The sequence below is a fragment of the Pelodiscus sinensis genome, chromosome 2 (genome assembly GCF_052426305.1).
Source record: "Pelodiscus sinensis isolate ZL-2025 chromosome 2, ASM5242630v1, whole genome shotgun sequence".
Lineage (NCBI taxonomy): Eukaryota > Metazoa > Chordata > Testudines > Trionychidae > Pelodiscus > Pelodiscus sinensis.
This window is the reverse complement of record NC_143053.1, coordinates 242,615,460-242,633,894: the sequence shown is the minus strand read 5'-3', so window position 1 is coordinate 242,633,894 and position 18,435 is coordinate 242,615,460. Positions and strand designations below refer to the sequence as shown.

The 18,435-nt window shown below is 40.5% G+C and overlaps 1 protein-coding gene across 1 annotated transcript in view; it reads left to right on the top strand.

Annotated features, from left to right (window-relative positions):
• The window catches only part of UBE3C (ubiquitin protein ligase E3C), a 178,711-nt gene extending 160,651 nt beyond the window's left edge, over positions 1-18,060 (top strand). The window contains exon 23 of the mRNA XM_075922749.2: positions 16,377-18,060. Coding sequence (XP_075778864.1) covers positions 16,377-16,547 — 171 coding nt within the window. The 3' untranslated portion in view covers positions 16,548-18,060. The remainder of the gene's footprint in view (positions 1-16,376) is intronic.
• Positions 18,061-18,435: the final 375 nt, after the last annotated feature.

Below are 18,435 nucleotides of genomic sequence, written 5' to 3'. Positions count from 1 at the left end.
ATATGGGAATTTATATCTTTGGAAATTAAGAAAATACAGGAAAAGGATCTGTTTATAACCACAGTGGCTACTTAAACATTTGCAGAACTGCATAATAAGTATAGTTAATCATATAGCTTACAAATATTTTTGTTAAACATTATTTCTCAATTATTCATTCTGACTGGGGAGTATCTTTAGGTGGATAGTGGAACTTTTGAAGAAGTACATATTAAAAATGTTTGTTGCAAAGGATACTTGCTGCACTGCTTTTACTGCATCTCATCTTGATTAATAGTGTATATAAAGCAGCATTTCTATCTGTTTCATGGAACAGATTGATTTTCGCTTGAATATGCTCAGAAATAGGCAGAAGAGGATTTAGGACATACCAGCATCCACTCATCAAATCTCATCAGCATTTGAATCTGATAATATTTTTTTCTCATGTTTCCTTTTGCATATCATTTAACTGCATTATCAATTATTTTTTATGTCCAACTATTTTGCTAACAAGTAAATTTTTTTAGACTGCTATTTGCAATAGAGTTTGAATGTGGAGAAAATGTTTATCCGCCCCTTTTTTAAATATTAGTGGTGGGTTTATGCAGATCTCAATCATAAAATATTTTCAGTTCAGAATAGTGATAGAAATGTAGCCGTGTTAGTCTGGTGTAGCTGAAGCAAAATACAGGACTATGTAGCACTTTAAAAACTAACAAGATGGTTTATTAGATGATGAGCTTTTGTGGGCCAGACCCACTTCCTTAGATCAAATAGTCTATCTGAGGAAGTGGGTCTGGCCCACGAAAGCTCATCATCTAATAAACCATCTTGTTAGTCTTTAAAGTGCTACATAGTCCTGTATTTTGTTTCAATTCAGAGATATTCAGACCAGATCTTTTGGTTTAGTCTACTTTAATAGATACAAATTACCAAATTCTGACCCAAATCTGGTTTTGGATTCCAGCTCTCAAAGTTTGGGAATGGTCAGTGCTCATCTTGAGTAAATACATTGTAAAGAATAGACTTTTGGTTATCAACACTGTAGTACAGTAAATATATTGTCAAACACTATAGTACTGCATTAACAAATTAATACAAATCTTTGCTTTTCTGGAACGTGTAGACTCACATCAGTACAGACGACAATTTTCAAATAACATGTTGATGTATTGCTCCATTTAGATCTTATCTTAGATGTATAGCTGAATTAAAATAACATTTCATATTACAAGGCAATTTTAACTTATATTTAACTAGCAATAGGGTGGTCATTTTTACATTTACTGGATAAGTAAAGAAATATATACTAATTAAATGAATGCAAGCTTTGTCAAATATTGCAATTTGTATTGCTGTTAGATTACAAAATAACTTTACTTATTTCTGTTTAGGATTAGTGAGAAAATTTTCCCACTAAATACATTTTTCATCAGCAGTTTTTAACATTATTTTAAATATAAATGGTATGCAGTTCAGATGAGTGCAACAGCCTGAAGATAAGGAAAATATATTTGTACAATAGTTTTGCACACTTTCATCATACATGAAGTGAAGAAATACCAGAATTGAGCTTGCCTTTGCAACTTTAATTCAGCCCTCTTTATTTATGCATTATGATATAGGCTTTTTTACATGTTCACGTACTATTTTTTCCCAGGACTCCTGTCCAATTCTGTGAATGAATAATTATTTAATGTTTCTTTTGATCATTCAGCTTATGGCTCCAGGAACTTCATCCAAGTCCTATCATAGAAATGTCCACAAGAAGATTAATAATTCTAATGAATATAGAATTATTCATTTCCTCATGGACATTTCTGTGATGCTCTTGCTGGAGTATCTGAGTGCTCCACAAATATTAATCTGTTTTTTCTAACAACACTTCTGTTATATTTGGTGCTTATGTTGGTTTTGCCATTTTGTAGCCAGGGAACTGAGACCCAAAGAGATTAGGGCCAAAAATTTCCACTAATTTTGAGTATTTTGTGTCAGAGCGATACTAGCCCTTTGAGGAAGCAGGGCCAGTGCACCTATGATTGGTCACCTGATCCTATCTGACCTTTAAAAGTGGCTACCTAGGTTCAGAGAGAGAGGAATCCTGGGTGAGTCAAGCTGAAAGCCAGTCAGGAAAGGGGCACAGCACGTGGACATGGGGGAGAGGGCTTACTGCCTGCTTCCTGGGGCTGGGAAGCCCTGAAGCAACAGGATTGCCAGAGTTTCCTGGAGGGGAAGTGGAAGTTCAGAATTAATGGGGGGGAACCCCCTGACAGTTGTAGCCCGGAGTGAGTTGAGGGACTGTGTTTTTGTTGATTTGATAGTTTGGACAATAAAACCGTATAAAAGGGACTGTGGGCCTGGCAGTGAGTCCTTAAGCTGGAGAGAAACCTTGCCTTGTTACAGTGCTCAACTTGGGACACCTAGGACCTGATTTTCCAAACTACTTGACATTTTTATAGCACTCTGTTCAAAGCACAGCTCCAGTCAATTTTAGGTGCAACTAGTGGTACCCCAGCACTTCTGCCACTCTGGAACAAAGTGTCTCGTATCGGACACCTGAGCAGGAGTCAGCATTGTGTCCCCATATCTATAGTAAAAATGTGGAGGTCTTTGCTAATTTTTCCAAAAATTAAATGACTGAATAACATACCCCCTATATCTGTCAGTAATTTTGCCAAGTGTCCATAGTGCAATATGGTGGTTTTGATCTCTGCAACTCAGAAATTCACCATTAGTGGTCAACTTAAAACTGTTGTAAGTGACTTGCAGAGGGAGAGAATATACTTCTCAAGAGCATCGTTCAGCTTTTGTCCTATAATCGGTTGTCTCATTCACTGCACACCTTCCAACTTCCGCAACAAATGAGACAGGTGTCATATAGAAAACAGGCTCATTCAGCGAACAGTGTCCCTCTTGAGTATTGAATGAGGGCAGGATCCTGTGGAAAAATTGTATGTGATCATGTAATTAAAGACTGTATCATGATGCACTAAGGGCTGAAATAAGGTTGAACAAGCATTTCCTAACTTGTGTGTGCCTGACTTGCTAATCTAACACAAGATTTTTTTATTATTTCCTAATTTTAAAAAGCCTGGAAAAATGTGGAGTCATGCTGACTACTAACTTGGGTTATCAGCAGCGTTCAGATATTTTGATCCATACCTCTCACACTTGAAGTAATCAAGTTAACTAACAGTAGCAAGTTGTCATCTTCTATTTGGACCCAGTTACTAGAGGCAGAGGAGAGGCACACTTTGCCAGTGGGTTTCACAGCTTTTACTGAGGACCAAGGTTTCAGTTCCGTATTCTGTAGGGAAGTGTTCTCAAATGGTCACATAGACCCTTCTGTTGCCCCGTTTAATCAGTTAACTAGTTAAACATAATGTTTAACTGGTTAACCATTTAAGCAGGATTTTATATCCCAAAGGCTGTGTCTAGACTACATGCCTCTGTCGTCAGAGGCATGTAGATTAGACACATAGGCAAAGTCAAATGAAGCCGCGATTTAAATGATCGCAGCTTCATTTAAATTTACATGGCTGCCGCGCTGAGCCGACAAACAGCTGATGGGCTGTTTGTCCACTCAGCGCGCTGGTCTGGACGCTCCCCTGCCGACATCAAAGCCCTTTGTCGGCAGCCCCGTTATTCCTCGTGGGATGAGGTTTCCGGGGCTTCCGACAAAGGGCTTTGATGTCGGCAGGGGAGCGTCCAGACTAGCGCGCTGAGCGGACAAACAGCCGATCAGCTGTTTGTCGGCTCAGCGCAGCAGCCATGTAAATGTAAATGAAGCCGCGATCATTTAAATCATGGCTTCATTTGACTTTGCTAAAACAACAAATCTACATGGCTCCGTCGATGGAGCCATGTAGTTTAGACGTACCCCAATATACTGCTTGTAAAATTTCTGTTAAATTAACCATTTATACTAAATTATAAGTAATTGAAACAGGGTCTTATAGTGGGAAGTGTTGGGCAACTGTAGCAAGAAGCAGCATTACTAGTTCCTCTTACAATATGTTTATTTTACTTATTTTACCGTGAGGTGTGGCATATACTACATTGTGTGAAAATTACAATATGTGATGATCTGAAAGTCACATCATGCATTGCTTTAGGTTCCCCCTCATATACTATATCTCTGTGCTCACACATATTAAGATGGTAGCAAGGTATCCAATGAGATTCCTGATATATAAGGAATATATTTGAAAAGTCCTTGAGATCTCCTGTCATTAACCCCAATTGTATGTGTGATGAATTCAGTAACAGAGGTCCCCTTGAGATTGTTACTTGATGGGCTGATCATACCACTGAGCCACCTATTTGCCCTTTGGGACACCCTACCATCCTATCCTGCTAAGTCAGAACCTCTGGTTTGGGAGATGCTCCTGCACTTCCCCCTCCAAGCCATCTGACCCCTGTTCAGTTGTAGACACACAGACACTTCCCTGGTAAGCCCTGTATCCTTCTCACCTTAGAATTGGGCAAACCTCCAGTTACCAAACCTATAGGTTCCTCATCTCCCACACTGGCTTCTTAGACCCTCACCTCTTCCTGAAGGCCACCCTCCAAGACCCACGTGTCTGTGCATTACCTGGCCGGATCTACCACTCCTGGGCTTTAAGCAGTTTGGGCGGCCCCAGGGAAAGGAACAAAGGGCAGGGGCTGGCTTCCTCCACTGCTACCCCTTGTTGCAAATTGCCTAGCACCCCTGGAGAATTGAAGAGAGACGCTCTTATTTCCTCAACAGCCTCTGAGGCTTTGCCCTCCCCTCTTCGAATTTCAGTGCAAGATCCCTTTTTGTTGCTAAACAATCCTTGGGATGGATTCAACCACATCAAAAAAGTCATTTTCCAAAATAAATGGTGTAAAATTCTGTGACAACGGTAGCAACAGTTAGACAAGCCTGCTTCAGTGCAGCTTGTACTGTACCTTAACTAGAAGCACAAGAATAATGTGGCCCCCAACCAATTCTGATTCTCCTCTTTTCCCAGGAAGAGTATTCTCCTCATTAATCAGGTCCCTCTTTACCACAGAAATCTCTGCACCAATATCCCTCCACCATTGGCATGCTCTGCCATTAATTTTGACAGCAGGCAGATTCTCACTGCTTGGCTATGCAGTGGACACCTTTACAAATCTTGTGTGGCAAGTGCTCACTGCCTGGGATGCCCCTGTGTTCTGGGAAGCAGCATTTGTACCCAAACAGCATTGGTTATTTGTTACTCGGGTGCCCAGTGGAATTACAGGGATAGCACCTTTTGTGTTCCTCTGTACAAGAGACTTGGAACAAGTAATAGAGGAGTGGACTTGGGGAGGAGGATGTTTATCCTTCCTTCCACCCTCCTCCTACCCAGGGGGTAAAGAGGGGACTTTGCCTCCCACCAAACTTAAACCCCTTAGCCTATGATTTACCTCTACCAAGTGCTTGTGATTGCTCAAACTGATCAGCATAGCAAGCAAGAGATTCTGTTGATTCCCCTTTTTTATCCCTTAGGCACTGTTTTACATCATTATACATGTTCAGGAATTGTTCCTGAACAACCAAACCACACATCTCTTCAAAGCTTGTAATTCCTTTCCCTCTGACCCACTTACCTTGCAGATCTCTCATTTGGTTCGCATAAGCCACATTACTCAGCCCATTCCCTCTCTTAATGGCTCCTAAATTTTACTCTACACATCTCAGGTGTAATGTGAGACTGTTCTAAAAGCAAATCTTTGAATTTACCATAGTCTGATACTTCACTACTAGGCATATTGTTGAATATATCCAGAGCTCTTTCAGTCAGTTTTGCAACCAGAATGGTCATCTTCTGGTTCTCAGGAATGGAATGAATGGTGATGAAATATTTGGCGATAGCACTAGATTCATCACAAACTGGAGAGGTGGATCCTGTTCCATTGGGATTCTGTTTCTTCCAGTCCAGTACAGCCACTTCATGCTTTTGAGCTTCCCTCTGCCTGTCAGCCTCAAGTTTTTCCAGTTCCATGGCGCACTCATGAGCAGCTTTTTGGGCTTTCTTCTGGGCTTCCAGTTCTGTCTCCTTCAGTTCTAGGGCTAATCTCTAGGTTTTCATTTCTTTTTCCTTGAAAGCTTAGGCTTGCTCATGGGCAGCTTTTTCCCTGGCAACTTGCGTTTCAGTATTCAAAATTTTAAATTCCCTCTTTCTTTTATGTATCTCCTCCTCTATTTGAAGCCTGTTACAGGCTCACTCTCATTTTGCTGATTTGTTCATTTTCCTGCTCTATTTCCCTTATTTGAAATAAGCAAACCGAAAATGAGAAACTAGTAACTTTGTTCTCTAGCCACCACACTTCAAACTAACTTAATATCATCACCCACATTGTAGGGCAACCAGCTGTGCACATTACCCTGCTCGGCTATGCCACAGTGACAGGTTAGGTCACAGAGATCCCCTTTAGACTGCCTCTTGATGGGCTGATCATATCGAGACTGCCTACCTCCTCTCTGGAGCACCCCACCACCTTGTCCAACTGAGACAGAACCTCTGGTCTCTGCCAGCAAAGGCACAGAATTGGAGTCACAGAGCAACCAAGACACTTGAGAACAGCTCAGCTATGGGAAGGCTCAGTCATAGGGACTTAACACAGCCCCAGTGGGATCAAAACCCCAGATAAATCTGTCTTACTCTGCATAAAAGTTTCATCCAGAGCAAGATCATAACTTGTTTGCTCCCTTTATCAATGAAAGAGAGATTTGCACAGGTGTTGCCCCCCAAGTAAGAATTATTTACAGAGGACTTAATTCTAAACAAAAGTGATTGTATTAAATATAAAAAGTAGTATTCACGTGGTTGCAAGTGATGACAGATGGATTCAAGTATGTTACTAAGCTAAATAACACAAAACATTACAGCTAAGCTTTAATACTCTTAAGAAATTTGTTACACTCAATTTCTTACCGTAACTGTAGTTTTGATCATATTTTCTCACAAGCAAGCAAGTTGCAGCCTCATGCCTTGGGCATGAGCCTTCTCCCTGTTCAGTCTTAGTTATTTTCATCAATCATCTGGGTGGTGTGGTAGCAGATGGTTTCTTGGTGTCTGTCAACTCCCTATTATTTGGTTTCCTGCCTACAGATAGGTTCTGTCCAAGGCAGGAATCCTTTGTGTTCAGTTTCAACTCTTTCACACTACCATGGAAAAGTACCACTTCCAAAGTGGGTTCCAACATAAGGTGACCTATCACATGTCTTGGCAAGACCAACCATAGTCCAGGCTTTTAAGAAAAGCATGACTGTCCACAGATTGTTGTCATGAGTATTGGGCCATTAAGTTCCTTGAGTACTGTGAATTGCCTTCACTAGCACATCTAGATAGAAAACAGATTTATACTTACATTTCTAACTTCAAATGCAGGAATGATACATGCACACAAATAGAAGATTCACATTCGGCAGATTATAAGCTCTGTGATGATAGGTTAGATGCCCCCATTTTACATAAAGCATATTTGAATTAGGCCTGGTAATGTTTAAAATATTTCCATAAAAATTTGGGGGCATAACATAGTATGTACCTATAGGTGGTAAATTAGTTGCTACATTTTCCTAGTCTCACAACCACTCCAGATAGTGCTAGTGAAAACCGAGATTGGACTCATGAGAGATGAGCAGTGAACACCAGCTAATTCCAGCCCTTGAGAGGTACATGGATTGATTGGAAGTAGCACCCCCTACCAAGTAAGGCATGCCATTGGCATCATGGTGCTCACCAGCCACTCAGAAGAAGTTGGACTGCTCATAGCTGTGCTCCAGCAATCCAGTGTCAGCTGCTAAGGTGCTCATTGGTACCTTCAAGTTGTAAATGAATGCCGGAAAAGGGAATAATTGGTCCTGACTATTGGCATGTGTGTTCGTATAGTGGTAGCCTATGATTAATATTGAGCAGTGCTCTCAAGATGAAAAGCACTATGTACTGTAAGTGCTAAGTATTATTAGCAGTCAAATAAGTCAAAGGAGTATGAGAGTTTGTTTAAAAAAAAAAAAAAAGCTTGCAATATGTTGAGGGTGAAAATTAATTCAAAATGTCTTCAGTAATTAATATCTATAGTTGTATTAAAATAGATATTAAATTTTGCTATTAAAAACACAATCGTTAGCACTCAGACTCTAAAATCTTGTACGTACTACATTGTGGAACTTTCACCTTTGCTATAGTTCATATTTATTTAAGAGAAGGGATCATTTCAAAGTTCATAGCTTATAAATAGCACAGTCTGGGTTTACAGCATTTAAAAATTATTAGAACTCTTAGTGCCAGATTATCGGACTCAGAATAACATTTGCTAAAGCTAATTAAAGTTTAATAAGTTTAATAAATGTGATTGTTACAGACAAAAAAAATCATTAAAGTGCGGTTGAAAATTGTTAAGTTCTAATCAGGTCACATAATAAATTGATGATACTTCTTACTTCCAAACTGTTGCAGATTCCCGTTGTTCAGTATTTAATTATGCAACAAATGGTAACCTTGGCATGACATTTCAATATAGAACTTCATTTTTTACATTTTTAAAGCTTAAAGTAAGAAAATGCAATTAGCATTTTGAAAGGAACACTAAAATTGCTGCATTTTAGCCATCTAACACATTTTAAGGCCTCCATTTAAACAATAACTTAACTTAAAATCTCATTGACCTCCTGCCTTAGGGTAGGTTTTTGCCATTTCTAAAACCCGATGTTCTATTTTAGCTCAGCCAAGCATTTGTTGAAATTAATACTCCCTTGCCAATGAAAGCAGAACATTAGGTGTAACAAATAAATGTTCTCTGCATCTCCATTTATCTTGGTGAGATAAACTTGATTTCTTAAAAGATTAGAAAATTATACGTGAAATAAACCTCAAATACTTGTTCGGCATGTCAGAAGACCAACCCAAATTTTGGCCAGTTTCTACCTTTATAGACTCCTTATTGCTTTTATATATAGGTACATAGCTAAATGATTCTGTGGTACATTATTAGCACTCAGCATCTTAAGCACAGATGTATATGGTTTTCAAAATACTACTATTATGTGTCTCAGTAATAAACAGTTATAGGTGTGCAAAAATGTACACATGTGCTTACTTTTCCATATGCAAATACTTCCATTGACCTCATTAAGACAACTCATGTTTATATGCATAAGGCTAAGTATTTGCATAAATATTAAGACCATGGATTTCAAACTCTTTAATCTGTGTCATGGACAGTATTAGATACACTGTCAGAATTTAGCAAAGAAAATAACAAGTCAGGACATGTATGTAAATATTATATTATATAAATATTACCTGCAGTAGGAAGATTAGGTTGTTTGGTAATGTACTTGGTGTCTGCTTTCTGGCCATATTTATTTTGCCTATTTTAACTGTACTTAAAAAAAATTATATGAAATTCAGGATGCAATCAAAGACAGATGGACACATGATAATGTAACATTTAACCAACATTTATTTGTGGCATGGCTACTCCTTAATCCAGCATTAGCTTGACATAATGAGGGTTACACGTTTATGTGAATGAAGAGAAAGTTTACATTAAATTTGAAGAAAAAGTTTATTTTAGATTTATATACAAACTCTGACTTATAAGACTTAAACTAAACTCTTGATTTGTTTGATTGTTAGCAAGAGAAGAACGAGCTTTTATTTTTTACTTATCTTCACATACACAGGAGTATTATAGAAAAACAAGAAGCAATAAAGAAAATAACAAACTGTAATTCAAAGAAGAAATCTTGGAATCTATGCAATGTAAAGTGGGCTTAACAAGCCCAAAGACTTAGCCCATTATGGTGTACTCCCACTACTGCTGGTAGTCTTTAGCTTCCAATCAGAGCTGAGCAAATAATAGATTTTTTTTTAATTCAAGGAGAAGCAGACTGAAAATACAAAGCTATTAATGTTCAGCTTAGACCAAACCCTTTTCCCCAAAAAAGTTTGGACTTCTTTTGGATGTTTTTATTTCATACCATTAGCTTCCAAATGCTTTTCATCTTTTCTGGGGATCTATCATTTAGACTATTTTACTTTTTTTTAAACACTTTCAAAAGCTATATTTTTTTCTTGGTCATCTGAAACCCTTCAGCAGAATCCACTTGAATTCTACTATGTATGGAAAACTATTAGTTTTTTTTAATTGCTCAGTTTTGCTCCCAGTGCTTAACACTGCAGCATTTTCACAAGTAAGTACACAAGTGTAGGAAATTCCAGTGCCTATCTCCAAGTCTACTAATTCTATAGTCATGAAGACATTGTATGGATTGTGTATGCTTGGAAGACTTTGTAAGGTGAGCCTTCACTTAATTGTACTTAAGATTTCTGCAGATAATTTCTTAGTTGAAGATAAATCAAAGACCTCTTTCTGCATACCATTTTTAATTTTCCCGTGTCACTGTTTCTGTGGTCCCAGATATTTTCAGAATATAACAGGTGACACATAACATATCTAGCTATTTCTCCCCATGCTGTGTCTAAAGTTGTTATGTTTCCTATGGTATGACCATATTGTGTGGTTCAATTTATTTTAGATCCAAGGGAAGCCAGGACTTGCCAGGGCTACTTAACCACTTTCTTATTTATTGCAAGCTTTAAGCAGTTAAAACAGTTATAAGCCTTAAGAACAATTACTATACAATTTAACCCTTAAATACTATACATTCTAAAGCAATTAATACAGTGCAAAACAATGCAAAAGCAGTTACTAAAAGATCTACTATATACAGTAATAAAGCTTAATTCACTTACACTTCACCCGTATGCTACCTACAATGCCAGGCAGGAGGTCGTGGTTCCTTCTCTTCCCACGCAATGGAATGCCATGCACTGAGTCACCTGCGTGAAGCACCTGTTTACTTCTAGTTACATCGAACAGGACGTGTGGGTCAATCTTGCCTATTCCCTCCCATCGATTGTTCTTACTAAGTCCAATTTATAGCAAAGCGAGACTTGGTCATTCTAATAATATTTACCAATTGATTACATATTGTGAAGGATACATAAAATGCCCAGTGCTACCCAGGATGTTACTGCTATAGCACAGTTGACAGTTTCATGGCTGCATCTGTACTTTTTGTTTATCAGAAACAAGTACCAGTTCAAGGCCACTTGTCCTATATTTTTTTGATGTGGTCTCGCATACCATGCTTAATCTGCATTGTTATGCAAAACAATTCCTGATTCTCAGGCCCTGCCTGCAGGCTTTGGTGCACCAGACTTGAACCAGGCCAGAAATCCACACTTTGGACAAGGCAGACATCATCATTTATTGCCAAGGCAGGGTAGTCCAGGCTCCCCCACACTCCCCCTTTCGACCAAGTCGAGTCTGCAGTGATAAAACATTTGGTCAGGAATGTACCAATTTAACTGCTCTTTAATATGAGCCACACAAGAAACCACTTGCCATGTAGAGACAGTCAGCCATAAAAGCATTAACACTACTATAAGCATACATAATAATACTTCCCACATGGTAGCCAGGGTAACCCACCCCACCCCCTTACCTTCAGGGAGTCCTTTATCCCGCCGCTTCCAAAGTGGGCGGGACTTGAACCCGCCACCCTGCCCTCCCTGGGTGAACCCCCTAACCCCTAGTCCCTGTCAGCCGACGGTCAGGGCAGTGAGTGGTGTGTGTGTGTGTGCTATACACCCGAGACTTCAACTGCTGAGACCGGGGTCCCTTGCAGCGGGCAACCTGGAGAAGGTTGACGGGTGCCCCAATGAGTTTACAGGGAGAGCTTATTACACTTCAGATTTTAGCTGCTAGAATCTGAGATTCCTTCGCAGCGGGCAGCCTGGGGGAGGCTGAGAAGTGTCCCAACGGATCTGCCACCTGGGAGTGACACATATCCAAACGCCCAAGCTCTCCCTATATCTGTCCCTTAAGACCGGCTGAAGTTCTTTTAAATTGTGCCTGGTTCTGTTACAGCAACTGAAGGAGTCAGGTTAAAGCTTAAACAGTTACAGGTTTATTGAGGAAGCTTATAAATCATATGGTTGCAATGGCTATTGCTCTATTTCTTAACTGCTAGCAAAATATAGATCTTAAAAGTGGTTACAAAGAAGATAAAGATAGAAAAATAGAAATAATGGTACCAAGTAACAGCTTACTCTTTCTATGTGTACACTTAAGACAGAGGACCACATCCAGGTACAATTTTTACCCCCTTCTGTGCCTCTCGACTCCAGCGTGTCAGGCCAGGGCCGGTCCCTCAATTCCTAGGAAAGACGAAAATACGAGGTGGGCGTCCCCATAGAACCTCGGGAGGTCAAACACCTAACCCAACCAGCAGGTAGAGGGTAGATTGACACTCAAAGTGAGTGTGCTGCTGTACCCATCTTTATACCCATGGGGTCACGTATTTCTCTTTCTTATCTGTGATGCCAAATAGTGCTGGTCTGCCTTTTGTGAGACCAGTTCTTACAAGGGAGATGTGAACTTAATTTACACTTGTAAGAGAGAGTTGAGAGGATTAAATTGGAAGTACTGGAGATTCTTTTCTCAGTGGGGGATTCCTCTCCCAGGGACGGCTGTGTGTTCGTATCAACATAGGTGCCAGCCGGGCACTTCTCGCAGCCTCGAAGCCAGCTTATTGCCTTAATCGTTCTCTCCTCATATCTATGTTTTCAGCTTCTCGGGATCAGATGAGCCAGCATAGACTATGCTGATTTTATTGCTCCTTCTCTGTCCTGTATGCTTCAGGAACCTCAGAGAGGCAAAATAAGATGGATGAGATGGGAGGGGGAGGGCTGTCTGGCTACAGTCCCTAAACCCTGTTAGTTCAGTGCGGGGCTGGTATGCCAGTCCCAGCCACTGGACTCCTTTCCCAATCCTGGCCATGGATCTGCTCCTGCTCCTGGCCCTGGCTGGGGCTGTGCTCCCTGCTCTATCAGCCCTGCTGGCCCCAGCCAGTCGCGTGCTCCCCTATACGCCAGCCAGGGCTGTGCTCCCAGCCGCCCTCTGAGGATGCACTGTCTGACACACCGGCTCTGCTGCCACCAGGCCTGGCCAAGGCTGTGTTCCTAGCTCCGCTAGCCCCGCTGCAACCAGCCCTCGCCAGGGTTGTACTCCCACCCACCAGACCTGCCGCTGCCTGCCTGGGCTACGCTCTTGACCCAGGCTGCGCCCTCTCCCAGTCAAACTCTCTGGTCCACCAATATCCAATTTTGCTGGACCAGTGTGTGCCACATTTCAGAGGCTCCATCAGTGGTTTCAACTAGTTTGCCTGGTACTGAAGTTAGGTTTATTTGAGGATCACCTCTGAAGCCTTTTTTTAAAAATTGACTTTGCATTAACTGTCTGCCAGTCAGCTGGCACACAGACTGATTCGTGTGATAGGTTATATACCACAGTAGTTCTGCAATTCATGTAGAAGTTTCTTCAGAAATCTTGAGTGAGTGCAGTCTTGTCCTGGTGACTTATTACTCTGGAATGTATCAGTTTGTTCCAAAACCTCCACTAGTGATACCTCAGTCTGGGCCAGTTCCTCAGATTGGTCACCTAAAAAATAAGACTGCAGTGTGATAAACTCTCCCATATCCTCTAGAATGCAGACTAATGCAAAGAATTCAGTTAGCTTTTTCGCAATAGCCTTGTCTTCGGTGAGTGTTCCTTTAGTATCTTGAATGTCTAGTTCGGGGGTGGGCCGGATCCACCTGCCAAGCGCTTGGATCTGGCCCATGGGGGAGCGTGCAAAGTCGTCTGCCCTCTTCCCCCGCCCTGTGAGCAGCTGCCGACGCTTCAAAGCATCACATGCTCCTGGCAGGGCGGATGGAGGCTCCCCTGCCCCCTGGCTCTAGTTTGCCTGGGGGTGGGGGAGTGTGTAAAGCCTCCTCCCGCCCTGCCTGGAGGATGTGGTGCTTCGAAACCTGGGCACTGCTTGCAGGGCAGGGGGGAGTGTGGAGGAGGCTTCATGCACTCCCCCACCCCCAGGCCTTAATTGGCCTATGGGCAGGGGAGCATGCATGGGAAGTCTCCTCCCATGCTAGGGGCATAGGCACTTAGGGGAAACGTGGGGTGGGGGCAAAGGCACTCCCTCACCCCAGACCAATCGTTGTCTGGGGCAGCGTTTCCCAGTACTGGTCCTTAGGAAAAAAAAAATATCAGGCCTCAGAAAATGTTTTGTGAGAGCTCACTACCCGCAACCCCCAAGATGAATGTCGTACTGAACTCCCAGTGTCAGCAGAGGTAGCGCGGGCTTCCTGAGGGGTTGAGGGGCAGTTCTGCAACTGCGCTACCTCTGTTGAGCTGCTCTCCCCCCCACCCGAACAGCTGGCCCGGTACCTAAAACGCTGCTCCATTGCGCACTGGGGACTTCGTTCCCCTGCTGCCTTCCTGTGCGTGGGGGCGTGGGTGGGGATCTGGGACTGCGCTGGCTCGGGCGGCGCATGCTCCTGTGGGGATCAGAGGAGCAAGGCGCACGCTGCCCAAGCGGTTGGGGCAGGCGCAGTCCGGGACTCACCCTCTCCCCTCCCCCCACCCCAACCTCCACAAGTACCCTGCCCCAGCACCCACAAGCTCCCTGTCCCCTGCCCCAGCACTCATTGGAACCTTTCCCCAGAACTCTGTCCCAGCACCCACAAGCACAGTTGGGGCCACATTAGTGAGGTTTGAGGGGAGTTGTATTTTTGTATCTCACTTGTGTGGCCCCAACTGACTTTTTTGTGGGCTAACATTGGCACTGGGGGCTTTGGGAGGACCAGAAACCATTTATTTGCATAGTCATCATTTGCTTAATGAATATGCAAATAAATGTTACTGGTCCACCAAAAGCTCGTGAAAGGATTTACTGGTCCCCAGTATCAAAAAATTTGGGAACCCCTGGTCTGTGGGGTGGGAAACCTGGAAATATCTTGGCCCCGCCCTTTCTGTTTGATGCCCCGCCCCTACCTGTGCAGCCCAGGGCCACTTCAAAAATTTCTCAAGTGGCCCCTAGTCAAAAATTATTGCCCACCCCTGGTCTAGTGGACCTACTGACTGCTCTTTATTTTTGTGTCCTTATCAATTGCTCTTCAGATTGGTTTTTTGGCTTTTCTAATTATACTTTTATTATTGAGAGAGCTTATATGCTCCTTTCTATTTTCCTCACCAGGATTTGACTTCCAGTTTTTAAAGGATCTGTTTTTGCCTCTAACCTCAACTTTAACTCTGCTGTTTAACCATAAGAGCATTTTTTTGGTCCTCTTACCGATTTTTAAAATGTCAGTTGAGGGTTACATTTGATTCCAACCTCTGATATGGTGTTTTAACAAGTTTCTGTGCAGCTTGCAGATATTTCGCCCTTGTGACTGTTCCTTTTTATTTCAACTTAACTAACTGCCTCATTTTTGTGTACTTCCCCTTTTTGAAGTTAAATGCTATTGTGATGTGTTGCTTTGGCATTTCCCCCCTACAAATAAGTTAAATATAATTACATTATAGTCATCATTACAAGCAGTTTAGTCATATTTATCTCTTGAACCAGAACCTGTGATCCATTTAGGATTAAATCAAGAATTGTCTCTCCTTTTGCGGGTTCCAGGACAAGCTGCTCCAAAAAGTAGTCATTTCATATGTCTGGAAATTTCATTTCTTTATCCCTTCCTGATGTGACATGTATATAAGTCAAAATTAGGATAATTGAAATCTGCCATTTTTATTGCATTATATCTCTCTAATATTAGAGATATTATAGCCTCTGTAATATCTCTGAGAATGTCAGTCTCAGAGTTGATGGAATTTTCCTACTGTTACCCTCTTATCTTTCAAGTATGGAATTTCTCTCCATGAAGATTCAATGGTAGTTTTATTTATTTAAGATTTTTACTTTATTGGACTCTATTTTACATAGACCCACTCTCCCCACAAATGCAATCTATTCTGTCATTCCTATGTATTTTATACCATGACCATACCCTATTAATTATCCTCATCCTAAATTTTTGTGTTATCTATACAGTAATATCCTTATTTACTGTAGTTCACCCACCTTAGTATTTTGACATCTAGTATTTCTGTATATACGCTTTTATATGTGTTGTCAATATTCAGTTGCTTGCTTTCATCTATTATATTTAAATGCGACTTTTTTTACATTTGACTGAGCTAAGAACTCCTACTTGTACTTTACCAACTTCATTCCAATCCTCTTTACTATGATATAAAATTATCTCTTTAATAAATTAATTCCAAACCGATGTCACTGCCTGAGCCTTGTGCTTTTCCATACCTGTTGGCTTTCTCCTTAATTTAAAAAATTCTCCATGACCTTTTTAAATCTTTGAAAATGCCATTGAAACAGACTTAAATTCTAATTACTCCTTGCCTAGAAGTTTATGGGGATGGTCATGGGATTTTTTTTAGCCTATATATATAGATCTTAATTTTTTCCCCATTGTTGTATTTTCCAGGAATTATATCCCGCATTTTGCATTCACAATGGAGGATCTGATTTAGACAGGCTACCCACTGCCAGCACCTGCATGAACTTGCTGAAGCTTCCTGAGTTTTATGATGAAAACCTTATGCGGAGCAAACTTCTTTACGCCATTGAATGTGCTGCTGGATTTGAGCTGAGCTGAGTTGAACAGAGATTTAAACAGAAGCTCTGCAGAGGAACTACCCAGTGCCTACTCTATAAGCAGCACCCACACCCAAGCAGATAAAGGGAACTCAGTCTAGGTTTCTGCAGCTCTCATTTCTTACCAGATATTCTCAAATAGGTTTTGTTTTTAAACTCCTGATTTGTTAGCTAGGTGTCATTAAACATAATTGGCACTGCATTATTCTGACTCAAAATAATGAATGCTGTGTGCAGTGGGGTTGGTGTTTGTGCCAAGCAAGAGCACATTTAAAGCACAGTGACATCTCCGTGACATTAACCAAAGATGAAGCTTTGGCTTTGTGCTGTTCAAATACAAATAATTGTTCAAGCTGGCAATACCATTTTGTGCGTGGTAGTGCGCTGGGGTAAGATGGGGCATATCCCCTGTTATAAATCTCTAAGGGAAGTCAATGTTTGCAAATACCCTAGAGCAGAGAGTTTGAAAATGCTTGTTACTGATAACCCCACATCTTTTCTCATATGGTAGAATTGTTTACAATCCTTAGCTGTTGCAGTTAAAACAATGGATTTGTTTTATTCTGCCATCCCCTGAGATGGTGGGCACTGAGATATAACATTGATATTTTATTTGTGCTTTCTGAAATATCTTCAAGAAATTGGATTTGCATGATTATTTTTAAGTTCTACCTTTGGCTGTGTCATGATCAGCTGAACATTGTCGTAAACAGATATGATGATCCATGGTTTTCTCTGTTCTGTTTCTGTCTCTCCTTCGTGCCTGTAAAGATTTTTTTTTTAATGTATCAAACTCCTATGGCATACACAGTACATACAGTAGTCATGACTTTGGAAAAATATACTTGTAACAACTATTAAAAGTATTTGAACCAAAGCATCAGGCTTTATCTTTTATATCTGAAGCCTACAGTGTTCACATTCTTTCTCCCTATCATTTCTCTTCATCTTTAATACCATGTATGTGCTGTAGAAACTTGTCTTAATTCATTATTTTTGAGACTAAGCAGCTTTTGCATCCATCTGGTTCTTAGCAGTTCGGCTCAGACAAGTAGAGGGGAACATGTTGCTTAATATAATTTTATTGCCAGGGGAAAAATTGGATTCGTATGAAAGGAATCAGTTCTCTAACAATAGGTACATCATTGAGTCAAAATTTGTGTTCACGTTTAATTTGCATTCAATTAAAAAAATATAAGTCAAAACTATATAAGATGCGTAAACCTGTGCATCCTTTTTGGTTTTTAATATTAACTAATTCAAAATCAGAGTTTACAGACTCCTGCTCATCTCTTATGCTAAAACTATTTTGCTGTCACTGGAAGTTCTGTTGAGTTTCATATTAATAAGCAGTAACCAGCAATATACTTTTAAATGTAGGGAAACTGAATGGTCTTAAGGTGTTTACTAGTATCAGTATAAAATGTATAATTTCCTAATATGGGTAATAAATGAAGTGTTAAAATACTATTTGTAGTCTTGATGTACAGAAATAAAATAATTGTTTTCTTTTTGGTTTTGCTTTAGGCTGTTTTATTTATGTTAAATGTTACAAACCTAACATATTCTTTACCTAAAAATTGGTTTTTTGTATATTTTTCTACATAAATTATGGAACAGAAGACTGAAAAGAGGCCAGGGATAGTATTACTGCATCCTCTTAAAAGCAAAACCTGAACATTTCCTCTAGATAACATTATTTATTTTCCAAACCAATACTTTACATTTTTTTAAATTATTTTTCAATTGAATTCATTTGCTGCAGTTTGATAGTGTCATGTTTGCATATTGTAAAATGCAAATTAAATTGTTTCTATTAAATATTCACATATCCAAGGTTGTGTTGGCATCAAGCCAGATAACAAGGTTGGCAATGTATACCTTTTGTC